Source organism: Paralichthys olivaceus, chromosome 20, assembly GCF_024713975.1.
Source record: "Paralichthys olivaceus isolate ysfri-2021 chromosome 20, ASM2471397v2, whole genome shotgun sequence".
NCBI classification, from domain to species: Eukaryota; Metazoa; Chordata; class Actinopteri; order Pleuronectiformes; family Paralichthyidae; genus Paralichthys; species Paralichthys olivaceus.
Window position 1 is genome coordinate 7,429,315 of NC_091112.1, and position 23,721 is coordinate 7,453,035.

A 23,721-nucleotide genomic window follows, 5' to 3' on the forward strand; every position below is an offset into this window, starting at 1 on the left:
CCACATTTAAATGCACTAGATCCAGATTTTTTTTGTATCTGCACTAAATTGCATGCCCAATTTTTTTTTTTTTTATCAAGCTCCATGAATTATTCTCCCAGAACACACAAAAATGTTTTAAATTGCCCTGTTCCGCAGTATTGAATTGCAGGATGGGTTCTTCCCTGATTCATAACACATCCAGCACACACAAAAACACAACCTGTGATGCACACAATGATACAGAAATACAATCATCACACTTTACAAATATACAGGGATTATGACACATGCAGACGTTGGCTACAAGATGAGTACTTAAGTATAGCTCACATTCTTCAACACCAAAACACGGCTGAGCAAAATGATCTCACATAAAATCAGCCCACTTATTACCCCATTATCAATGAATAAACATACCCAGGGAGCAGTTCAACCTGACTGCATCAGTGAGGTGAAAGTTATAGCAGTTATAACTAATTAATCCCTGCATAATTTTTTTCCCAAGATGTTCTGTTTCCACTGTGTAAAGTTTGTTTTACCATCATGCTACCACTGCTTGTTGATCTTAAGGTTTTTCCTCTTCCCAGATGTCAGAGCTGGTCTATGATTTTTCTTTTTTTTTTTTTTGCCTCTAGCAACTCGACACACATTTTTTTTTTGTTTGTCTACTTCCCCAAGTTGTGACCCCTACTTGTATTTCTGCTCCCAGACATACAGACAGGACAAGGGCAGAGGAACCAAGCCAAAGAGTCGGGGAAGACGAGGCCAGATATACACAATCAACAGCATAGGGCAGTTATGATGAATGGCACATATGACGTACAGGTAAGCAAGTACACATCAACCAATGTATGTTTTTTATGAAGTATAATAAGGGAATTTATTCATTTCTACATGTTAGTGTGAACTCGTAAAAACTGACTCAATCCATGCATTTGAAAGAAAACAACCAGAATGTAGAAGGAGAGCCAGTTCCACAATTAGTTAAACAAAACTGTAATTAATAAAACTCCACAAAGAATCTTGTGGTGAGACCATGTTGAGTTTATTTGAAGGAATGTTTTTGAGAGGTTGGACAGAAACTCACTACTTCGGTAAAGCTCTCGTTTTGTTACCTCCGGTGAAAAGGCCTGAAAGTCAAAGAGGTCATAAATTGTGCAACAGGTATTTGTACTTTTAGATAGAATCATACATTTTACAGTGATTCATATCTTTCAGTGTTGGGAACTTATGTTTTGGGAATGAAGGAGGCAGTGCAAAGTACTTTCTGGTCTTATTCATTTTGGACAGCATAAATAAGAAGACAGTTATAGAGTATTACTGCATGAATGCTGAATATGAGAGTGTGTCATAAAAGTTTTGAGTAATTAATCCAAATGACTTGATCCAAACAAGTGACACATTGCTTTAGTTAACAATCCGCTACAATCAGAACATGTGGTCATAAATTTGAAAACTGAGCTGAATTATTTATTGAGCTGAACGATCTGCAGCTGATTTGTAAGAGAGGGCGTGTGTGATTTGAACAGTGAGGCTTTGTCTTGCAAGTTATAAAACTTAACAGACCGATGGAAACAGAAAGGAAGACGAGTTGAGCTCCTGGCAGACAGGCACGTATCAGTATGTGTGTGCTTCAGTAAAGGTGCACACAGACACACAGGTATAGGTGCACTGTCTCACTCATTTAGTGTGTATCAATGGCAAGTAAATATATGTTGCACTAATCCCTCATATCTAATAGTCAATTTGTAAAGTTTAAAATGTCCGATATTATATAAAATGAGATCTGCATGTCTTCTTTGATTTATAAGGTGTAGGTCAGTGAATTTCAAGCTCAGTCCAGGGAAAATTGCACAAAGTCTCCTTTCAGGAACTGTTCAAACAAGCTGTCAGGATTTCTGTAACTTTGTGAGGTCACAACTATACAGTCTCTGACCTCGTACAGGCCACCCAATGTTTTTTTCTCAACTTTCCTAACAACACCAAACAGCTGAGCTAGGTACAAGAAAGTGATTCTGCACCACTGTCGCTGTCAGGAAGCCAATTTATCATAATATTAGAGTCCAGTTTATTTATACTGAAATACCATAACATTTTAGTCTGGATCTGACCATCTGTTCAGCTCATTTTAGAGCTGACTGACCAGACAATCCATTTCCTGTGGTTGGCTTTGCTCTGCGTCACTCACAAAACAGTCAGCCAATCAGAGAAGAAAAAGCTCAGAGACAGGACTGAACCCAAAACGCCCTTTACTTGCTCGAGCACCCGAGAGGAGCGTGGGAGAAGAGATTTAATACTGTAATGACAGTCTATTGAGACTAGAGGTTGTAAAATTGATTCTCAGTACTTCATATTGATATCAAAACTTCAAATAAAACAATGTGAAATACAGAACCTGCAGCACGAACCAGTGTCTGCTGGGAGCAGTTTTTTTAGATATTGCAGGGTAAAGACAGAATTACGGCGAAACTGGTGTGATTTAAAATTCCATCTCCAAGATAAGTGTTACACGTGTAGTTAACAATAATTCAATTTTACCTTATACGACATCAGAGCACATGAAAGGTCTGATGTAATTTGCACCTATAATCTGGACATCCAGCCGATCAGCCAATAAACTGGAAATAAATCACTTTTCTTTTCTTTTTAATCAAGACATTCTCTGGTCAACGTGGACGTATTATATGTTCCTGTTATAAAAGACATTTAAGCCTCAGACACAACTTATCACCCGGCAGCTGTACTTGCTTTGAAACTGTTTCTTTCCAGTTTGCACATATATTTGTTCCCTCGTGTAAACTTACAGTGCGTAGATCTTCTTCCTATTTTTACATTCAAATATATGTGTGTGTAACATGTAATTTTTGTGCGGTTTTAATTTGATAAAAAAACCCAGCTTATAATAGCTGCTAAAATATTGCAAATTGGAAGTGTCTCCATTTTTGCAAACCCGCACCGATCTGCACTAGAAAAGCTCCATCTCGTTACCCGCAATTATCTCCCAATCAAATCTAGACCCGCCCTGACTTGTTAACACATGTCCCGTCATTCCTGATTAAACACACATGCTACATACAGAGTCTTTTCACATCAAATGCAAATAAAACAAATCCTTGCAGCTGTCTAGGCCTCATATGAGCTGACTTAGAATGCTACACAATCATTTAATCAACAACTTTACTTTATACTGAGGAGAAGTGTGCACATTGTTTTCAAGAATCTAAATTAGGTCTAATGAATGACTCAGCAGAATACCTATCCTATATTGTTTAGATTCAAATATTTCATACTGCGGGTATATTTGCACTTCTTTTCTTGAATGAGTGTGATTTTTAAGACATATTGTTGAAATAATAAGCTCTTAAGTGGTTATTCCTCCATAGTTAATTGTCTTTGAGTACTTTGGTACGACTCCAGCTTTGGTAACAATTGGGTCAAGGATTAGTACTTTAAGTGTGCAGGAACAGTAGGGTTTTGTCTGAAAGCTTTAAACAAGATGATCTAATAAACGTACGTGTGTGTGTGTGTGTGTGTGTGTGTGTGTGTTTCAAAGAGTGTGTATGAGGAATAGTGGAGGAGTTTCATTTCATTTAAACCTGCCAGTCTGTAATGGCTGTAAGTCACGTAATGGACACAGAAACACACACACACACACACACACACACACACACACACACAGAGTCAGAAATAGAAAATCCAGTGGGCTTAAGTCGTCATTATGAAGAAAAAGTGAAAGTATTAAAAAAAAAAAAACGAATGAAAGGGGGCTCTATTCTCTCCGTCCCTCTCTCGCTTTTTCTCTCTCCCGCCCACGTTTGGAAAATTCCATGTTGTCATTTGCTGAGACGAGGTGGCCCGTCAACCAATGAGATGGCAGGGGAAAAGACTTAGGGAGGAGAGGGATACCGTGAAGAAGAAAAAAAGAGAGATAGAGATGGAGGAGGAAAGGAGAGAAGGGAGGGAGAGAGATGGACAGACAGAGAGAGGCTTTGAAAGCAGGAGTTCTAATCAGCTGTTATGCGGTGTAATGTAACAGCTGTCAGACACATTTAACTTTCTTTTTTTCTGCCTCTGTTCTCCACCCGCCTCTCTCATCATACGTCTTTGTCTCTCCTTCACCTCCTCCTATGCAGCCTGCTCATACTTTCCTCCTCTAATCTCCCTTTTACTCCAACTTCTCAATTTGCATTTCATCTACTTCCCACACCAACCTCTTTTCCTCATCTAACACATTTTCCCCCTCAACTCGTCCTGCTTGCCCTCTACCTCTTCTCTTTCTCTCCCCCCCCCCATATTCCCCTCTGTATCTGTCCGCCCATTCTGCTCTGTAAAAATGACTTGGATGTTTGGCTCCTTTTCTAATTGCCTGGGAGGGGTCTGTGGGGGTCGCGTTGATTGGATGATTTGTGTCGTGATCACACGTGGTAATGGCTTTCATTTAGCATTTTGAATTTATTCTTTCTAGTGAAGCTAACATATACCATCCTTATCTTTTTATAACCCACTTTTTTATTGGGTATTTCTTCCCACACTCTTTTTTTAAGTATCTTTAAATGTTTTGTTTTACATGTCAAAGTTGAATATCTGCACTGGAGCGATAGCCGTTAATGAATATAAATTTCCCTTTTCATTGTCCTCTATGCTAAAAGAAGGACTGAGAGGTTTAATTACTGAGCTGTAACTTCAAGAAAAAAAAGGAGGGGAAAAAGAAAAGCACCTCAGCGATATTTCTCCAAAAATCAAATCCGAAGAAAAAAAAGAGAAGAAAATGGAATCAGCACCATCTATTGCAATAAAATACGTTCATGTTTATAAACAAAATTAAGTTGGGAATTGGGACTAAAATCAAAATCTATACATCTATATTTGCACTGTAACAATAAAGCTAAATGCTCCTTCATATTTGAAGTTTACCAGTTGCATTTTACTTTTGCAAAACGTCGAAAACAGATCGCAGATGTGGAAAGTGAGAAATAGTGTTGAGCAGTATGTCTCATGTCACTGTAATGCTCGCCAGGTCGCCTGCTCACCTACACAGCCAGCAGCGCACTGTAATCAATTTCAGTCTAGGAGCTAATCTAATAAAAATGCAGACGAGTGTCAGGTTGCTCGCTCTGTAATGTGAAATCTTGGCTTCGTACGGTGCATTCTACAGTGAAGCCTGTTGATATGTTGGTTTAGAGCAGCCTTTTAATTGTCTACAGTTACACACAGAAGAAGTGATGGATTAAGTTTGCTGTTAGTTTAAGTACTGAAAGCAGCTGAAGGGAATTCTCAGCAGAGCATGTATGTTCCTGAAGGCTTATGGGATGTATCCTCAAAATACCTGATGCTTAAGAAGTTTAGAAAAATAAGAGACCTCCATCAAATGTCTTTATTACATTAATTTTATATTTTATGGACAAAGCCTACCTTGTACAGGATACCCAATCATATACATCACATATATGTGAATGAAGCTAATGACAGATAAATAATGTCATATATCTAACTGCAGTGTGTAGGTTTATCTCTGGAGTGTGTTTGTGTTTGAGTCCTACTTCATATTACTGCATCTTTAAAAATCCCTTATCAGAACAATTTGGGAATAACCCCCATTCTATTTGCTGGTATTGGATTAGGCCCAAACATCTATAATCAACCTTGTTATAAAAGAAGGCATAAATCCATTTATGCTAAACAGTTCTGTATAATGAGCTCCACTTAAAGCTGATGTGAGAGTAAAATGTTGGCTCGAGGATTACAAAAACTTGATTGTCTTTTTGTCAACAGGTGACCTTGGGAGGCACGTTAATTGGGATTGGCCGGAAGACCTCTGATTGTCAGGGAAACACTAAGTACTTTCGCTGCAAATTCTGCAACTTCACGTACATGGGCAGCAATTCCTTAGAACTTGAACAACACTTCCTGTCGTCGCATCCAAACAAAGTGAAAACTCCGCCAACCACACCCCTGCTGGCTACAAACAACGTGGCAAAGCATGACAACCAGGCGATGGGCAGGAGTCCGATCATTGATGGGGCGGAGCGGGTGGCGGTGAGAGCGGAAGACGATTCTGTGGCCGGGTACTCCATCCCTGTTAGGGCGTCTTCAGATTCGTCAAGCTGGACAGGGGAGCCGGGTCGAGGCGGTGTGCAGGCGTATTACTGGTGTAAATTCTGCAGCTGGAGTTGTGAGTGGTCAGGCGGCTCAGTGAAGCTCTTGGAGCACTATGAACAAAGACATAGAATGAGCGTGGGAGGTACTATGAGCCCCAACAACTCTACTCCTGGGGCGCTGGACAGAGAGCGGGAGAGAGGAGGGAGGAGAGAAGTAGGCGAGAGAGACCACACGGCGTCCAAAAGCCGCAAAGATCCATCATCAAACCCATCCAGCACCAGCCAAGGTAATAAAACAGGAGAAAGTGCGGTGGTGAATTGCTTTAAGTGATTTTCAGGAGAAGGTAGCTGTTTTTATGGAGCACAAGATTAATGAGCAAAATTAAATTCAAGTCTTAACGATTTTTACTTCTGCTGTTATGATGCTGCTCGACTACTTTGAGACTTTAGACACTGCTGGCCTCCACTTTTTCACTTTTAGTAGTACTGTCATACTCTGTGAACCCTTCCTTTATGTTATATTGAGCGCCATGACACTACTTGACCCTCCTTGTTTACTCGTCTTGAGCATCACAGTTGACCCGTCTTAAAATGTCTGTGCTTTCTCGACTAAAAGACTCAGACTGTTTTATTTAATAGACCTCTTCTGTTTTCCACTCTTAGGAGACCCAACCAGCAGCGACCCAGAAGCAGTTGTGACCAGTTATAACTGTCAGTTGTGCGATTTCCGGTACTCGATGGCCCACAGTGCAGATGTCATCGTCGTAGCGCCGTTGCTGCTGCACTATCAGCACAACCACTCCATCCACCGATGCTGCATCCAGCACTGCATGTACTGTCCCCAGGGGCTCTGTCAGCCACACAAACACTTGGGGGAGGTGAGATTAATAAAATATTGAAATGTTTATTTGCTTAGCGTTCAATGTTTGCTTGGCAGAAGAAAATGAGCTGGGTTTTTTGTAAGCACAACAAAGTAAAATATGAACAAGTGTAAAGGTAATTGGTCCAATTTCCAGCCTTGTTAAATTCCCTCACTCCAGTCCACACACACCATATTTGTGCGTGTTGCCAAACGGTGCCGTGGCGCTTAAAAATGGAACACGGCGTTCACTTTTTGATATCACCTGCATCGATTTAGTCAATAACAGCACCAAGGTGAAAGATAAAGCATATAGACAGCACTGTGCGTAATTATCAGAGCCAGTCAGATATAAATGTTGGCCGATATGAGTTGGCATACTGCAATCAGCTTTTACCTGAAAACCTTTAGTTTTACATGAATAAATGCAGGAAAAAAAGTGGGCATCGGCCCCAATAAATCCATATCAAAGTTATTACGTGTTTTTATTTTGAACTATTTATTTGTGTTACCAGCTGTAGTCATTTTCTTTTTTTTAGTGTAATATAGCGTGTTTATGTATAATTCACTCTATATGTATTTTACTGTAAAACGACATCTGATTTTTCTAAATAGGTGTCCCACCCGTTTGCCTGTCGGAAACCCGCCTGCCCTAAATGCTGTTCCAAGTTCTCTCCGTCCACCAAACAGCAGGATGCAGCTGGTCCGAAACCTGCCGCCACCTCCTCCTCACCCAGCATGACCCCTCCCAATCCTAGAGCTGACCCAGGTGTGATTTCTGCTCCCACCTTTCCCCCCCTCTAACCCTGCCCAACCTGTTGTCACACAAAGTATTTAAAGGCACAGGTCACCATGCAAGGAACATAATGTCATTCTGACTCCAATGTTTCCTGTCTTCAACTATCCCTTTATTGTTGTTCATTTGTTAAACATCATTGGCCTTTCTTAATTTCTTCCCCCTGATTTTCTGCTCCCAGGCGTCACCCACTTGTGTGACCAGTGTGCGTTCGCCACCACCGATATCGACGTCTTGCTGCAGCACTACGAAACCTGCCATACCCTGATCAACCTAAAGGGGGCTTCCCCGCACGTCAAGGCCGAGGAAGAAGTCGGTATCGACAAGGATGCTGCCGGAGGAGAGAGGGAGCACTCTTGCACAAAGTGTCACTTCATCACAGAAGTGGAGGAAGAGATTTTTAGACACTACAGGTGAGAGAGAGATCATTTGATTGCATATTGTGATTTTTTACTGGAAGGTTGATTTGTAGAAATCAGGATATTGAAAAGAAACAAGGATGTTTCTGTTTTAATCAATATAGTGCTGAAAATGTAAATGTTTATAGATGGAATGTGTTTGTGTGTTTTCAGAAGACATTCAGTTTATCTTCTTTATGAGAACCAGTGATTTTGTGCCAGGTGTTCACTGAGCGACTGAATGTGGCATCATGTGACTGCACAGATGTGAATTAGTGATATCAAAAGAGTCAGTTTTCCAGTTAGAGCGAGTGAATGTTCCACTCAGTGAATGACTGTGTATAGAAGTATTGCTTGGGTTGGGATTCAAACCTCTGTAATTCTATTCTTTTTTGCACTCAGTTATCCGGGAAACGATGACTGAGCACCCTCATATTCACTAACAGTCCATTAAAAACAAACACACACACACACACACACACACACACACATACACACACACCGATTAAACTATTTATCCATGTCAAACCTAGTGCCTACATTTCCTACAATGCAAATCAACTGCTGACAGCTCAATTCCAGATTTGGGTGTGTTTTACTACCAGCAGTTAATGTAGCTTTGAGCCTCTTGGCCCGAGCAGAGATTAGGAGCAGATAACAGAAGTATGGAAAACTCAGTTCTTGATAACTCCGCACACCCAGATTTCTTTTTTTGTTTTCAGCCTCAACTGATGCAGTTTGATTTTGCACAGCCCCCTCTTATACAACTTTTATCAGATATGTAAAAGTATTCCTGAGACCTGGGAAAACAGGCTTTGTTGGAGTTCCCCTATAATTCTAACGACTTCTAGTATTTTGTATTAATTCTTTGTTTTCAGCTAATCAGCCTGTCAACATAGAACCACAATTTACAGTACGCCGAGATTTTCTCCACAAAAGTAAAATGTTGTTTCAGTGTGTGACAGAATTTGCATGTTTGCTTCTTAAATAAGTCATGAGCGCAGTTTTACAGATCTAAAAGCCTGTAAAGGTCAGAACAGACTCCACAGCAGGTTTGTTGCCTACACAGAGAGACATAGCAACACACACACACACACACACACACACACACACACACACACACACACACACACACACACACACACACACACACACATGCTCACGCTCACTGGGGTTTCAGTGACACAGCCAGCAAATGAAAGAGACCAAGAGTGAGTTAGAGTTAGGGTGGGAAGAGTGAGAGTGGTGCTGTGGGAAAGTTTCATTTGAAGGAGACAGAGATACAGAGAACTGTAGATATTTATCTTAAGGAGCTTTACATGTGCACATAGACAACTGGACTTGTGTTTGAGTTGCTTATGCAAAAATCCTCAAGATACAATGGCCTGGATGAAGAGAATCTTCACAGATTTGCAAATGGGATTGTGAAATAATTTTGACAGTCTGTATTACTTATTGATTTGTGCCAACAACATAATTTAACACACACAACTTGTGAACAACGATTTCTGCTGCTAATTAAGGTCTTAAAAATAAAAATGAATTCAAGGGTAAAAAGTAAAGGAGGGATTGAAGGAAAAGGAAATAAAGAAAAGTGTAATTGATAGGGAAGTATATGAGTCAAAGAAGAAAAGAAGAAAACCAGAGAGAATATAGAGAAATTGCAGAGAAAGGCTACGAGGTGATTGAGGGAGAAAGAGTAGAGGGGATATAACAAACCACAAACATCATTAATATAATCTAAACTTTGAATCTTGGAACTGAAATAAAACTAAAATGGAATAAAGCCAAAAAGTTTCACTGCACTTCTGAAATCGTCTGAACCATTAATGATTCCAGGGCCAGGTTTAAAGAAACAGAATCTGAGCAGCAATTATACGAAGCACAGAACAAAGGGAACAAAAATACCAGAATGAAAACTAATCAGTTTCACAGGTTTCTTTTCCACTCTCAGTTAGACACGGACACAAAACACCAACTAGAAGTTACGAACATATGGCATTGTTGTCCACTACACCTTAGTTCTTAGTGTTAATGCTAGGTTTAAAAATAGGTGTCTGTGTGTGTGTGCAAATAGATAATTAAATTATTGCATACTAGGAATAGAAATATAATACTCAATTTGAATTCCCTTAAAAAATTCCAAATTTACAATTGGAAAAAAATCTAATTCCTGTGCACGAGTAGATGCTGTAACTGTACATATGTGGAATGAATAATTTAAACTTATCTCCCTGTGTGCACATGCATGTAAAGTGTGTTTATAGCAATGACATAAAAGCGCCTGATGTGTCTTTGTGCAGCATCTGTAGACGTTTAAGTCCACAAGGTACAAGGTGTACTTTTGCACACGGACGTTTTCACTAATTTCTACAAACAGACCTTAGACCTTTTTTGATGTGCTGGAGACGCTGTTCAGAGCCTCAGCCTGAATCTGTCATTGCCCAGGACACATCTTTTCCTCAGCAATTACTGAAGGGTTTAGGGGGAGAGAGAGAGAGGAGGGAGGAGGGAGGAGGCCAGCAATAACAGACACAATGTGAAGGAGACAAAGCACACACACAAATCTCCACAGAATATATATATTTTTTTTAATCATCTATTTTATTTTGACTTCCTGTCAAATAAAGATGTTGAATATATTTTTAGAAAGTATAATGCAAAGGGTATTCTTGAATTTGTGTCAGTTTTGGGACTTTCCTCATTGGCCGTTGCTCTTTCTTAATTAAAGGTGGCAAACAGTTTCTTTTAACACACCTTTTAAGTTACAGTCTTCAACTTAGACAATGTATACTTACTGTCTCTCCCTGCAGTATGAGCCACAATGCAGTGTTTCGAGGGTTAAGGAAGTATGAAAGTTAACTTGTTGAAACCTGCAGAAATGCTAAAATATGTTATGTTCAGCCAGATACAAGGGTTAGACCTAATCTTCAGCATTTGATGTGTCAGACTCCAAAGCAGAATCGACGGACATGAAAACAGAAAACTGTTTCCAATAGTTAACAAGGTAACAAGTCCATGTTCTTGGTATTGATAATTGATTTTGCTCATTAACCTACACAAGTGGCACCGATACCATTTCCTCAGCCTGGAAAACCCCTGGTGCTGCAGTCTGTTTACAGTGTGTGTATTTCTGTTCATTCAGGTCTTCGCCTACAGGAAGTGAAGGTGGTTTGTTGATGCTTGATTCATTTCTTTTCATTCAGATTCATTTACGTTCCTCACGGTTTTCTCTTAAATTCATCGTGATTCAGCGAAACACTGAGTCACTTTTTGGCCACTGGCTCGGTGAAATAGTACCGGAGTGGTTGGAGGAAAGCGAGCGGGCCGCGACTAATGCACTTTAAATTTTGTCAATTCAGGGAGTGGATTTTCTTCATAATGTGATCAATGAAAAAAACTTTTAAAAAATGCAGCCCATTAAAAGCTATTAGGAATGAAGGCTTTTTACAATTGAAACTGATGAATTGACTCTTAAGCCTTGAAGAGAAACAAAACCTGCCACACGAGTCTCTTATGTTCAGTTGTGTGTTTGTGACTGTTCTTACTGTACGTCAAGAGTTATTCATTCATTTATTATTTATGTAGATAATTCACTCTTGTTTTTTTTTCTCTCCGTAGGCGTGTCCATGCGTGTTGCCGTTGTCGACGCTGCGACTTCACGGCTCCTGATTCATCGGCCCTCCTCGACCATTTTAACTCTGTCCACTGTCACGACTCCTCTCCCTCATTAAGCTCATTTGTAACGACCTCCTTACCCACCTCGCTGACGCCTTCATTAACACTCTCTGCCAATGGCTGCTCAGCTCCCTCCACCTTAGCCATTAAAGAAGAGAGCAAGGGGGATCTTCGCCTCCTCTACTCCCTTGCGCCACCTGAGGGTCGGTTGGCAGAAGGTGGCAGAGAAGAGGCAGGAGGGGTGGTGAAAAGCGAGGGAGGGGATGAGAAAGAAAGAGAGCGGGAGAAAGGCTGGGTCCTTGGGGAGACGAGAGGAATAGGTGAAAGAGGAGGTGAGCAGGCCCATGGTTTGCTGTGGGTGCCCAAGGAGCGAATGGGACCTGACAGAGGAGTAGAAAGAGGAACAGGAGGCGGGAGCCCCTCTCTTTTCCCCTCCCCCCTCCCATTGTCTTTTGTTTCAGCCAATCACGAGGCCTCGCAGCAGAAACGGGGCGTGGCTTCACCGAGCATGGTTTACCTGGGAGACACAAAGTCATTTTTGGGAGATACCAAGTCGTTTTTGGGAGACGCCAAGCTGTACGGAGGAGGACGGCCAGGAGGAGGTGCTGCAGGTGGAGGGGAGAAGCAGAGCCAGATGCCCCCTCAGCAGTATACAGGAGGAGGAGGTGGAGGACAGGAGGGGAAAGGAGGAGCTGCAAAAGAGGAGTCCCAGTCCCTGCTACGGGTAAGGTGGAACACAAGCACAACGTCCAACCTCCCTCTGTTTCACTCTCACTTCATTCTCTTGTTCAGACGATTCGTCTTTCTTTGTCTCATTTACTCCCTGATTAGAGCTTTCAGCTCTGAAGAGAAGAGAAGCAGTAGCAGAGTATTAACGCTACTGATACTCCTCATCTTCGATTCCTTCAAATGACACATGAGGATTAGACCACATGCAGTGAGCAGCTACAATGAAATCTATATTTCCTTCCTTCATATTGAAAGTAAGAAGTTGGACGTTTGTCCATGTGTACATGATTCCATGACGCATTTCTCTTTCCCATAAGTTGCATTCATATATTTTTCTTTCCCACTCACAACACTAAGAAACTTGCCCGTTGCTTTGGGGACAGAGAGGCAAACGGACAGTTCCCATGGTTACCCACTGTCAGTCAGTTCCCGAACCCTACTTTGTGGCCCACAATGCTTTTCACTTCTCAGTGATCTCATGGACTGGCAGGGAACAGACTGCGGTTCGCCAGCGCCACAGAGCTTATTGGCTATGATCACATTAGATCAGAATAGACTGGACTGTGTGTGTGTTTGTGCGCACGCGCGCATGTGTGTGCGCACGCGTGTGCGTGTGTCTCAGGGCACTGACATAGGTCTGTGTAAGTGGCAGTATTAAGTGTGAGAGAGTTGTGTTCTTGGTCTGTGTGCATGCACATGTCAATGTGTGTGTTGAGTGTGTGGCTTCTTTGAACAAGCTGTGGGTTGGCCCATCGCGCGTGTGTGTGTCTGTGTGCGTGCATGTGTGTGAGTGTGTGAGGTGTTGGCAGTATCTTGGCAGACTGGGCAGGGTGGAGCAGCTAGAGTTTTACTCATTATCGTGGGTGGGGCAGTTTGTGTCTGAGAGAGAGTGAGACAGACAGAGAGACTTCATGCGTGAGAGAGAGGAGGAGGGAAACTAAGATGAAGATAGGGAGAGTCAGATAGAGATAAAAAAAACGTTACCGCTTAACATACTGAAGATGATTTTCATTTCTGTTTTACGTCAGCAATTCATGTTGTGAGATTAAAACATGTTTGTAGGCATATTTTCAAAGAAGTTTTTGGACACTATGGCATTTATTAGTAGAACACAATTTCAGTGTGGAAGGGGGAGATAGCGGGGAAAGAGACGCGGGAACAGAACCTGTGGCTGTTGCAGGTGGACTCGAGGCACCGTACATTTGCCGTCTGCTCAACCAGGTGAACTATCGGGCGCCACGACAGTCTTTAAAACCCCAGTTTTTAATTTAAATGTCCAGGAGGGTCGGTGCAGACTTGCACATTCAAAGACATCTGCATATGTAGACACCTAGTGTCATTAAAATTATGTCCCAGTGTTGCGTAAAAACCACATCTGTCGTCCGTGTCCATTTTTCCATTTGTGGGGTCCTTCAGGGCCTTGAGGTGTTTAACTGCTCAGTGAGAGAGTGTAAAGGTGAAGGAAGAAAGAGGGAGAGAGCGAGGGAAGACACAACAGAAACAATTTAACAAATTTATCAGAGAGGATGACTCATTACTTTAATTGTTTCATAAGATATGGCCTCTGCTGCTGTCTTTCTCTCCCTCCTCTCAGAACAATATTTGTTCTCAGTTTCTATGGCATACACTTACAGGTCCCACGCACACACACACACACACACACACACACATGCACACATCACTGACTCATCACTGACTCATCACTGGGCAGGGTCAGGGAGGGACACTGATGCAAAGGATCATCAGAAATAGCTAAGTACACACATGCACACACACAGACACGCAGGCGTTTCGTCCAATTTATATGTGGCCTTTGACGCAACAGGGCAGATTCAGAATTGTAAAAGGTTGAATCCACCCAAAATACAAATTGACTCTTTGTAAATGGCAAGAAAGAAGCAGTGAAGGGGGGGGTTTGCAAGACATGATGGAGGGAGGATTGAGGATAACAGAAGGATGCAGGGAGTGGGTCAGTTAAAAGGAGGCAAAGGATTAGAAAGTGACAAAAGTAGAAACAAATGGACAGAGTCGTATTTCGTCTTAACGTGTGTGTTTTTTTTTCCTTCAGTGTGTGTGTGCAGTTCTGCTTCTTGTGCGTTTCCCTCATCCTCACTTGTTTCTTTCCTCACTTTCTATTCTCCCCTGCATCGATCTGTCTCTCTCCCTCTCCCGTCATTCTTTTTCTTTCATTTCCGTTCTTTTCTACAAAGGACAACTCACCTGATACACACAAATCGATACACACCACACGCACACAAACACACACACCACACACACACACACACACACACACACACACACACACACACACAGTCTGAGTTGTTAGTATTCTGCTATGGGAGGCTGCTTGCTGCGTACAGGCGAGAGAATATTTTCTTTTGAAAGGCCTGATCTACGTATAATTGCTGCACAGTGCTGCCTTGTTGAGACACTGCTCTGCTATAGGCTTTGTTTTCGTAGTGATTTATTACAATGAAGACATTTTCTCAGTCTGAAATTGTATTTTCTGGCTGTTTGAGTGACTCCATGAGACAGGGATAGAAAGCGCATGAGGTTTACAGATGGAATTAAAGTAAAAGCCCAGTTGACGTTTTAGTTTATAAATGGAACGAGACAGACTTTGAGTAATGGTGGTTTTTCGAGTTAAGCGGGGCTGAGAAGGGTCCACCTCTGAGCCAAACATATGTGAATGTACCCAAACATGCGAATCAACCCCCAAAATTTGGATCATCTAATACATCCCAGATTGTTTTCAAAGGGAACTCCACCTCAAGGACAGCGGAGAAGAGCAGATAAATGGACGCAAGCAGGGAAGAGGAAGAAATTGTGGATTTGACCTTACAAACATAATATAATTGTCTTCATCTTATGTGGTCATAATGCACTGCTGAAATGTGAACCTTCAGGGTTTTAAAAGTCCCATGCGTGACATTCAATTCCATTTGAGCAGAGAGACGGACAGAAAATATAGAGGAGACGAGCTGAGAGCAATGAACGGGGATGTGTGCTTTCAGCAGATCAGAGAAGAGTTTCATTAAAGTTACTCTCGTTTACATTTCTGCCCGACCGAGCTAATTATGTTTAAAAGACACACATATGTACTCACACGCACACACTGTATTTATTATTTTTTGGTGTCTCATTTTCCTCCTTTCCTCGTATTAATTGTGTTTTTCAGTGTACATCTGTGTGACTGTGTGTTTGCTTTCTGCTGCTTGTGTACTTAATTATGTGTGATGCGCCTGCATTGGCATTCTACCCGAGTGTGAGTGAGTGTATGTGGTTTGTAAGGAAATTAAAGCATGAATTGAACTTATTTACCACGCTGATAATTTAAAAACCACATTATATCCGCTACAGGAAATTATGAATCTCATGCTCCACTCACTCTGTTTGTCACGTTGTGCGTGTGGATTTAATGCTCTTTTAAATTGCCTGTATGTAACTTTTTTTTGCCTTGGCTGCATAGCTAATGTTAGCATTAAAGGCTGATTACTTACCAATCCAGGAGAAGTCTGTCTCCTGCTGTGCAAGTCAATGCCAATGTTAACTTTTGTTTTCTAATGAAAAGGCTAATGCCCTATCTCGCCATGTTAAAGAAAGTGATGAAGAAATCCTGGAGCTGCCCCTGTATCTGCATCCATGCCAAAATCTAACGGGTTTCTTCCTGGACCGTGTCCCATCCGTCCACCAAGTTTCTTGGAAATCCAGTCAGTTGTTTTTTTGTGTAATCCTACTGACAATCCAACCAAAAAACAAATCAAATGAACACGGGGTGAAAACATAACCACCCTGGCCAGAGATAATAACCAAAGGAAAAAGGATCCTAATCAAAAATATCTGCCAATGTTGTGTTCAATGTTCATTCTTTCATAATAAGAGCATGAATATTGATTTCACAATTAGTTGTTCCTCAGTAGTTGCGGTTTTCAACCCGCACAATGATCACTTTCTTGTCAGGTCATTTTTGACCTTTGTTGCTTCATTCCTTTATTTGTTGATCTGGAAAATTTGGCTTGAACTGAGTCTAGGTGAAAATGCACCGAGCCGTTGCTCTGTTATTATACTGTATATGCTTCAATACACGCCACCATAATGACCGACTATTCCAACAGCCATTAAACATCAGTATTCTAGCACATTTAAGAGCAGACTGAGCCCAGAGGTACCTTTTTTTTATTTTTATTTTTTTACAGGCATCCTTATAAATGGAGCTCATATACAAAGATGCTCTGCTAAGCAGAGTTGGCATACTACACACAGCCCCTTATGGAAAAGATGAAGAAGCTCGGGCTTTATTTTCTCTAGTCACTGAAGTGCAGGTTTTCTGTTTGCATATGTTTATGAGTGTGTGTGTGTGCGCTGGAAAAAGATAGACACTGATATTCGCCAAACTCTTCTCCCTCACTTTCTCTCTTACACACACACACACACACACACACACAGTTGTCTGTTCTGGGCTGTTCCGTTTGTTTGTGTAGCAGTCACATTTCCCATCAGGACATAGACTCAAATAAACACAGCCATCCTGGAAAAAAAAGTGTGTGTGGTAGTGTGTCTGTGTGGTACCAAGTCTTGTGTGTAAAATCCAGGCTGTGTTTAGTGTACCAGAAACATAATCAGACAACCTGTTTGCTGTAATTTTGACCTGTGTACGTCTGTGTGACTGTGGAAAGACTGTGTGTGTGTGTGTGTGTGTGTGTGTGTGTGTGTGTGTGTGTGTGTGTGTGTGTGTGTGTGTGTGTGTGTGTGTGTCAGAGTTATAACCCGTGTGTGGCTTTACGCTGTGTGACAGTCCACAGCAGTCGTATTGTCTGCTAGGAATATTGCATTTGGCTTGAAAAACAAATTACACCATTTTAACCACATTTAAACCTATTTTGGCTGTTCCACACGCTCGCACACATGCCACGCTCGCACACGTATTACAGCTGACAACATGTGTAGCGGGAAAGGTGACAGCTTGGCATCTTTGGCGCCATGCACCACAAAAATTAGCTTATTTGTTTGACTACATTCTGGCTCACGTTTGAATGTTAATCCTCTTTTCAAGGTCTGATTGACTGATTCTGACTTGTGTTTGAAAAATAAATATAGAAAAAAAATAAAATGTTCCTTTTCAACCTGCTTGGAAAACATGATTTGCTACTGCATCAGACAACTTCTTAAAGTGTAAAGTCAATCATCAGTCATAGGAAAGTGCAACAAATTGACTTTAAAATCCCAGGATTTGGCAGAGCAGCTTTTCTTTTGGGTTAATTGCTGGCAGCAGTGCGGCATAGTGATTGCTCATATGTCCCTGATCTACAAACACCCAGGTTCAGTCCCCTGTGTCTGTGCTGCTAAAGTGTCCTTGAGCAAGACATTGAATCCCTATTTCCTCCAGGGCTGCTGCTGGGCAGTTGCAGCCAGACCTTCCTGTGTAGAGGAGTCAGCAAGATAAGGAATTACTCCTTCTGGAGTATAAAACAGACTTTCCTGTGATTATCTCGACTTTGCTGGCTGGCACTCAGAGAGCTGTCCTATTTATGACGAACCGCAGTAATCTGGCGCCAAAGTAGGAAAAACCATTAAAAGTATTCATATAGTTTTGCCTCTGCCCTCTCGATTAAGTATGATTACACAAGAATCCTGATCTTAAATGCCTTTATAGAACAAACAGAGCCAACCAACATGCGGTAGTTTATATCTCATAATATCATGTAATGTGATATAATGAGTTTGACTGGAGCCTAACATGCCGTCTATTCAGATCCCTTCTCAATCCACTGAGTGTTTCATTGGTTAGGACACATGTCGCTAACACACACGGCCTCTTCATTGGTTCGTCGGGGCGCCCATGACACAGATGTTCCACCTTCCCCGCCAGTGAACCAACCAGGTGTTTTTCATCATGTCGACATGGCAACGGTAAAACACAGTGGTTATTTTAGCTCCTAGCTGTAATTTAGACGTTTACATCAATTACTGTTACAATCAACTTACACACACACTACTGGAAGTGTGCGTGCGTATGCATGTGTGCAAATGCGTGTTCTTTTTCTATTTCTCGTTGTGTAGCAGCCATGGCTTTTACATTACGTTCATTCTATGTCTCTCTTTCTCTCTCTCTCACTCCCTCCCTCCCTCCCTCCCTCTCTCCCCCCCTCCCTCTCTCCCCCTCACTCCTCTTTATTTTTTGTGTAAGGCGGGAGCAATTCACCACAGGCTCTATGTTTGTGTGCGCATGTGGACGCACATGCAGACGTGCATTTGCGTGTGTGTTCACACATGGAACTAATATTGAGGCCAGATGTTCCTTTTGCTACAACAAGAACTCTACACGCAATGCTAGCCAGCTACACACACACACACACACACACACACACACACACACACACACACACACACACACACACACAAATGCATAGGGTACACCATTCTGGCAGCATTTGTGTAATTAGGAAGCTGATTGGTTAGATTAAAATTCCATCTGACCCCTGACCAATAGTTAATTTGAAAACCATGCCAGCCTCCTCCTTTCCTCGGTCTCCTGGCTCGTGTCTCCTTTCCTCATCTCCTATTTTAATCGGAGGTTCTTTCACACAATCAGGCCTTTTAGCCTTTTTTTTAATGGTGACTGATGTAATTTGACAAACAAGGGAAAAAGGGGCCGGAGAAAATGATGGTGAGTAGCATGTGTAAAACTGCTTCCAGTAAGTGACTGAAAGTAGAAAATGAGTACAAATGACTTTTTTCCCCTTTATCCATTAGTGTATCCAATGCCATGTATTGTAAAAGTGTCTTGCTTAGCAGAAGCACTTAATGAAGAACAATGTGCCTCTGTTTCACTCACAATATTAGTTGAAAGATTTTCTCTTCTTTAACCCTTTTTTCTTCTTTTCAGTTTTTCTTTGTTTTATGAGCTTACTCTCTTTTATGTCTTTAGGATACATAGATATATATATTTTTTTCTTTTACCAATTTCCCAGCGAAAATCACGTACATTCCTGGGACTAATATCAATGTGTGTGCAATTTTAATTGAATATAAGGGGACTGTGAGTTCCATTCTAGCTCAATCTGCGTTTTCACTTACATTTGATTCCCTGCCAGTCTCCGGTCATCCCTCCTCTATTTTGACACTAAGAAAACACTAATCTAATGCATCTTACATACTTAAGTTTCATGTGTGTGAGAGAGTGAGAGAGAACGTGTGTATATATCTGTGTTTGTGAGTCAGCAATGCCATGGCAACCTTGGCGATCCAAGGCCCTCTTGGCAAGGCAGCAAGTTTGCCCTGGGCACGTGAGTGTGCAACAGATTTTGCCATCGTGTGTGTGTGTGTGTGTGTGTGTGTGTGTGTGTGTGTGTGTGTGTGTGTGTTGAATGTAAAGTGGTGATTTTCACTCTCCAACCCACAATCCACCATTACACACACTCACGGTGCCATGCATACTTGATAAGGTGGTACAGCTAGAGGAGGGTACATCCGTTTTCTCCCATTCTCCCACTGTCTCCCCCTTTACTCCTCCCTCTCTCTCTGCCTGTCTTTCCCTGTGTGTCCCCTGTGAGGTGTTCACTTGTTATGAATTCTCCACTAGTGTGTGCATGTGTGTGTGTCTCTCTCTGTGCGAGTGTTTTATGAATTCTGCTCCACCGGCACGATGCATCTTGTATACTCGATTTCCCTTAAGACCATTTCTTTTCTATTCTCTCACTCTCTCTCTCTCTTTCTGTGCAACACAACAGGAGCTGACACAACTCAGCACAGCTTCAACTGTTCAAGACTTGTTTGCTCCCACAGTGTATCAACTGGTCGTGTGTTCCTGTGGTCCTGTGTAGCTCAGTGCTGAAGATATTATTGTCTGTTTGTGCCGCGAGAGCCTTGTTTTTTGTTCCATCTTCACAGCTAAGAAGTTTTGATGGGCGCCATAAAGAGACGTTTTGGCGCAAGTTACATTTTGGGCTTCATGCCACTGCTACTTCAGTACATCTCTGGGCGACGTTCTCATAACAAATAATGTGTTCAACAGATGATACAGATGAGATTGTCAGCAGAAATGTGTAGATTTTGAATATGCACAAAAGGGGGATTGAAAGATTATCTTCACATAAATCCATACTCCATATTACTTTGTAATTATTTTGTCAATAGTTCCAAGGAGGGTTTGTTTTCACCCCTGTTCATTTGTTTGTTGGTTTTCTGGTTGTGTAGTTTATTGTGCTTGATTGATTTGTTGGTTGGTTTGGTTTGGTTGGTTGACCTGATGAATTGTTAGCAGGATTATGCAAAATCAATTTAATGGATTTCCATGAAACTTAGTAGAAGTTTGGGACATGAAGGAGTTAATGGGGGTGGATCCAGGATTTTTTAAAATCCCATTTTTGACATGGCAACATAGGGCAGCCTTAACCTGTATTTTGTCAACTGCGAAATCTAGGACACAGTTTTATGTTTGATGTTTGAAAGGTTAAAAGTCTTCGTAGATAAGATCCCCAGACTCTTGGAGTATGTGCTGCATGCTTATATTGTCTGTAGCTTGCTTTGCCACCATTCTCTTGCAGTTAAAATAGTTTTTCCAATGTGGAGCAGTGATACAGTGGTGCAAGAAAAGGCCGTCATCTTCCACCAAACCACAAAAACTAAAAAGACATGTCACTTTTCATGTGAGGATCAGATCAGTCATCTACTTGTCAAATCAGTGGGATTCTCCTGTCAAGTACTTATCACTGAGTACCACTAAGTATATGGGACATAATAGTGACACTTAATCACTTTTATAATATTTATCTTTTATAATATTTATCTTGGCCAAGGCTCATTGTCTGGCACGGTTCTAAAAAGGTCATTATCCATCTGAAGTTTGAGGTCAAAGTCAAAGCAATGGAATTTTAAATAACCCAATAATTACAGCATGTAATTAATTAAACAAGTGTTTCTCTTTTTCCATTTAGGGAGACTATTATAACACTGCACTGTTTGCACACTGTTTGTTTAAATCCTGTGTTTTTATTGGGGTTCACACTAATAGTTCATAGTCTTTTAGTTGAAATCTCTTTTTGGCTGTGACGTGGCTCAGATACATGTGTTACTTTTTTACTTTAGAGAGAAACCAGACAGATTTAAACAAGAATGAAAGGAGAGGAGATTTTATTGGGGTGAAAAGACAAAAGGTGACAGACTACTCTAAGTATGTTTGTAAACATCAGTGTAATGATGGCATGTGTGTGAGTCTGTGTGAGAGTGTGAGTACTATTAACTTGAGCTGTTCATGATGCGTCATTGCTGCAGGTGTTTGGCTTCTGAGTTTGTACAGACACACACACAGAAACGCACACACACACTGACGCAAACATTCACACAGTCATGTCCCCTAGTCCCAACTATCCTGTTTCTTGATAGACCAGGTGCAGCCAAACAATGGGCGTGCATGTGTGTGTGTGCATGTGTGTGCGTGTGTGTGTGTGTGCGTGTGTGTGCGTGTGTGTGTGTGTCTGCTTTGCTCACACGTCCTTGAGCATTTTGTTTTTGCTTTCCAAGTTGTCGTTATGATTTTGCAGCATGAACATCTACAAGCTGATAAATCTTATGAAAGTGGGACCCACAGAGCACACACATTTACTCACACAGTGTTTATTGAGTCTGGCTGTATCTGTAGTCTATGTTTATGTTTCCCATTAGAGCAAAACATAGCAACTGACCTCATGTCCATTCGCACTAGATCAACACAATTACAACACTGTAATCTCCACTCAGAAATGTTGGAACCATGATCCATCGTTCTAACTGTAACTAACTGTTTTTTTTTTTTTAATTCAAGCCAAGTCCGATAGTATCTGCATCCAGTCCGACATTAACTCCTTTATTTTGGAGCTCAGGTCACTGAGATAAGCAAACCCCATTTTAGAGGAAAAAAAACTCCTCTGAAAGTTGACCCATGTTATTCTTTTGATACAACACAGTTTTCTAATTAAGAGCAACTGTCTCTCTCAAAGCCCTGAGAGTCGCAGATCAAATGTTTGCTGGTAAAAAAAAAGCATTTGAAAAAACACAATTGGGATCAGAATTACCGAAAATGACAAAACAGACTTTGACCTTTTAATTTGGTACATGTCCCCTTAACATGGAGAAGGCATGGGTTCCACCTTATTTCCGAACAGCTTTTCCGCTTTCTTTTAGTTTCTATACCTCCTGTTAACCACCTGTCTGCACATCTGAACACACTATTTCTTCCCCTGGTTTGTGTTTTTATTTGCAGTGTTTCTATATCTCAGCACACACTTTGGTGCCTACATTGACCAATAGTCAAACCTGCAAATATAAGATCCAAGGGTGCAATTAACTGAAATTGTAGTCTTTGTCATTTTAAACAATTTAAAGCTGCCGTGTGGAAGTCTTTCACAGTCAGTGTTTTTCACAGAAAAGAATGGCCTGTATCCTCGAGGTTCGACAAATGTGCTGAGGTTCTTTCTTTTTGTCCGGCATAAAACATTTAGTTAAATATTTAAACCCCTGCATTATTTAAATCTGTATTTTCTCACTAGCTGTTCTCTTCTTCCTCACTGCCTTTGTTAGTGCTTCACTATGTTTGTTAGCATGATGCCACCACCAACAGTTAGTCAGCGAAATGGAAACAAAACAGTTGTGTATAAATCACGACAGAACAGGGGCCTTCTCAGGAAAACACTGCTCGATAGTGCTCCTAGTGGTCAGAAACTCCACAGGGTACCTTTAATCGCAAATTAACCACAAATATGCCAATTCTATAAAACAGTGTAATTGTTGAATGTATACAAAATAAGAGTCACTAAAGATACATACGAGTGAGAATGTATAAAACGTGCAAACAAACACACAAACATGTTCAGGCCTTGCAAACACATGTGAAGGATCATCATTATCTAAAGCCCCTTATTTGTAGATCAACCAGGAAACAAGTGTTGCATTACTTCAAGACCACCGAGCAAGCGAGCCGCAGACATAGAGAAAGAGAGAGAGAAAAGGGAGTGCCAAAGGAGACAAGAAAAAAAAGCCAGAGACGGAAAGAGTTAGGGAGGGATGACAAAGACAGGAAGATGAGAGAGAAGACGGAGGGAGAAAGAGTAGATAGAAATAATGGCAGACGGAGAGAGAGAGATGGTAGCAGCTGCCAAGCTCTGAGTGGGGTTAAGCATCACCACAAGTACAACCTAATAAGGT

General features: G+C 41.4%; 1 protein-coding gene across 6 annotated transcripts in view; it reads left to right on the forward strand.

Annotated features, from left to right (window-relative positions):
* trps1 (trichorhinophalangeal syndrome I) overlaps positions 1-23,721 on the forward strand; it is a 108,435-nt gene that overhangs the window by 50,791 nt on the left and 33,923 nt on the right. For all 6 annotated transcript variants that reach the window (XM_020102023.2, XM_020102024.2, XM_069516775.1 and 3 more), the window contains exons 4-9: positions 692-807; positions 5,755-6,367; positions 6,744-6,958; positions 7,555-7,708; positions 7,917-8,148; positions 11,755-12,535. In XM_020102023.2, the coding sequence (XP_019957582.2) occupies positions 692-807; positions 5,755-6,367; positions 6,744-6,958; positions 7,555-7,708; positions 7,917-8,148; positions 11,755-12,535 (2,111 nt within the window). The remainder of the gene's footprint in view (positions 1-691; positions 808-5,754; positions 6,368-6,743; positions 6,959-7,554; positions 7,709-7,916; positions 8,149-11,754; positions 12,536-23,721) is intronic.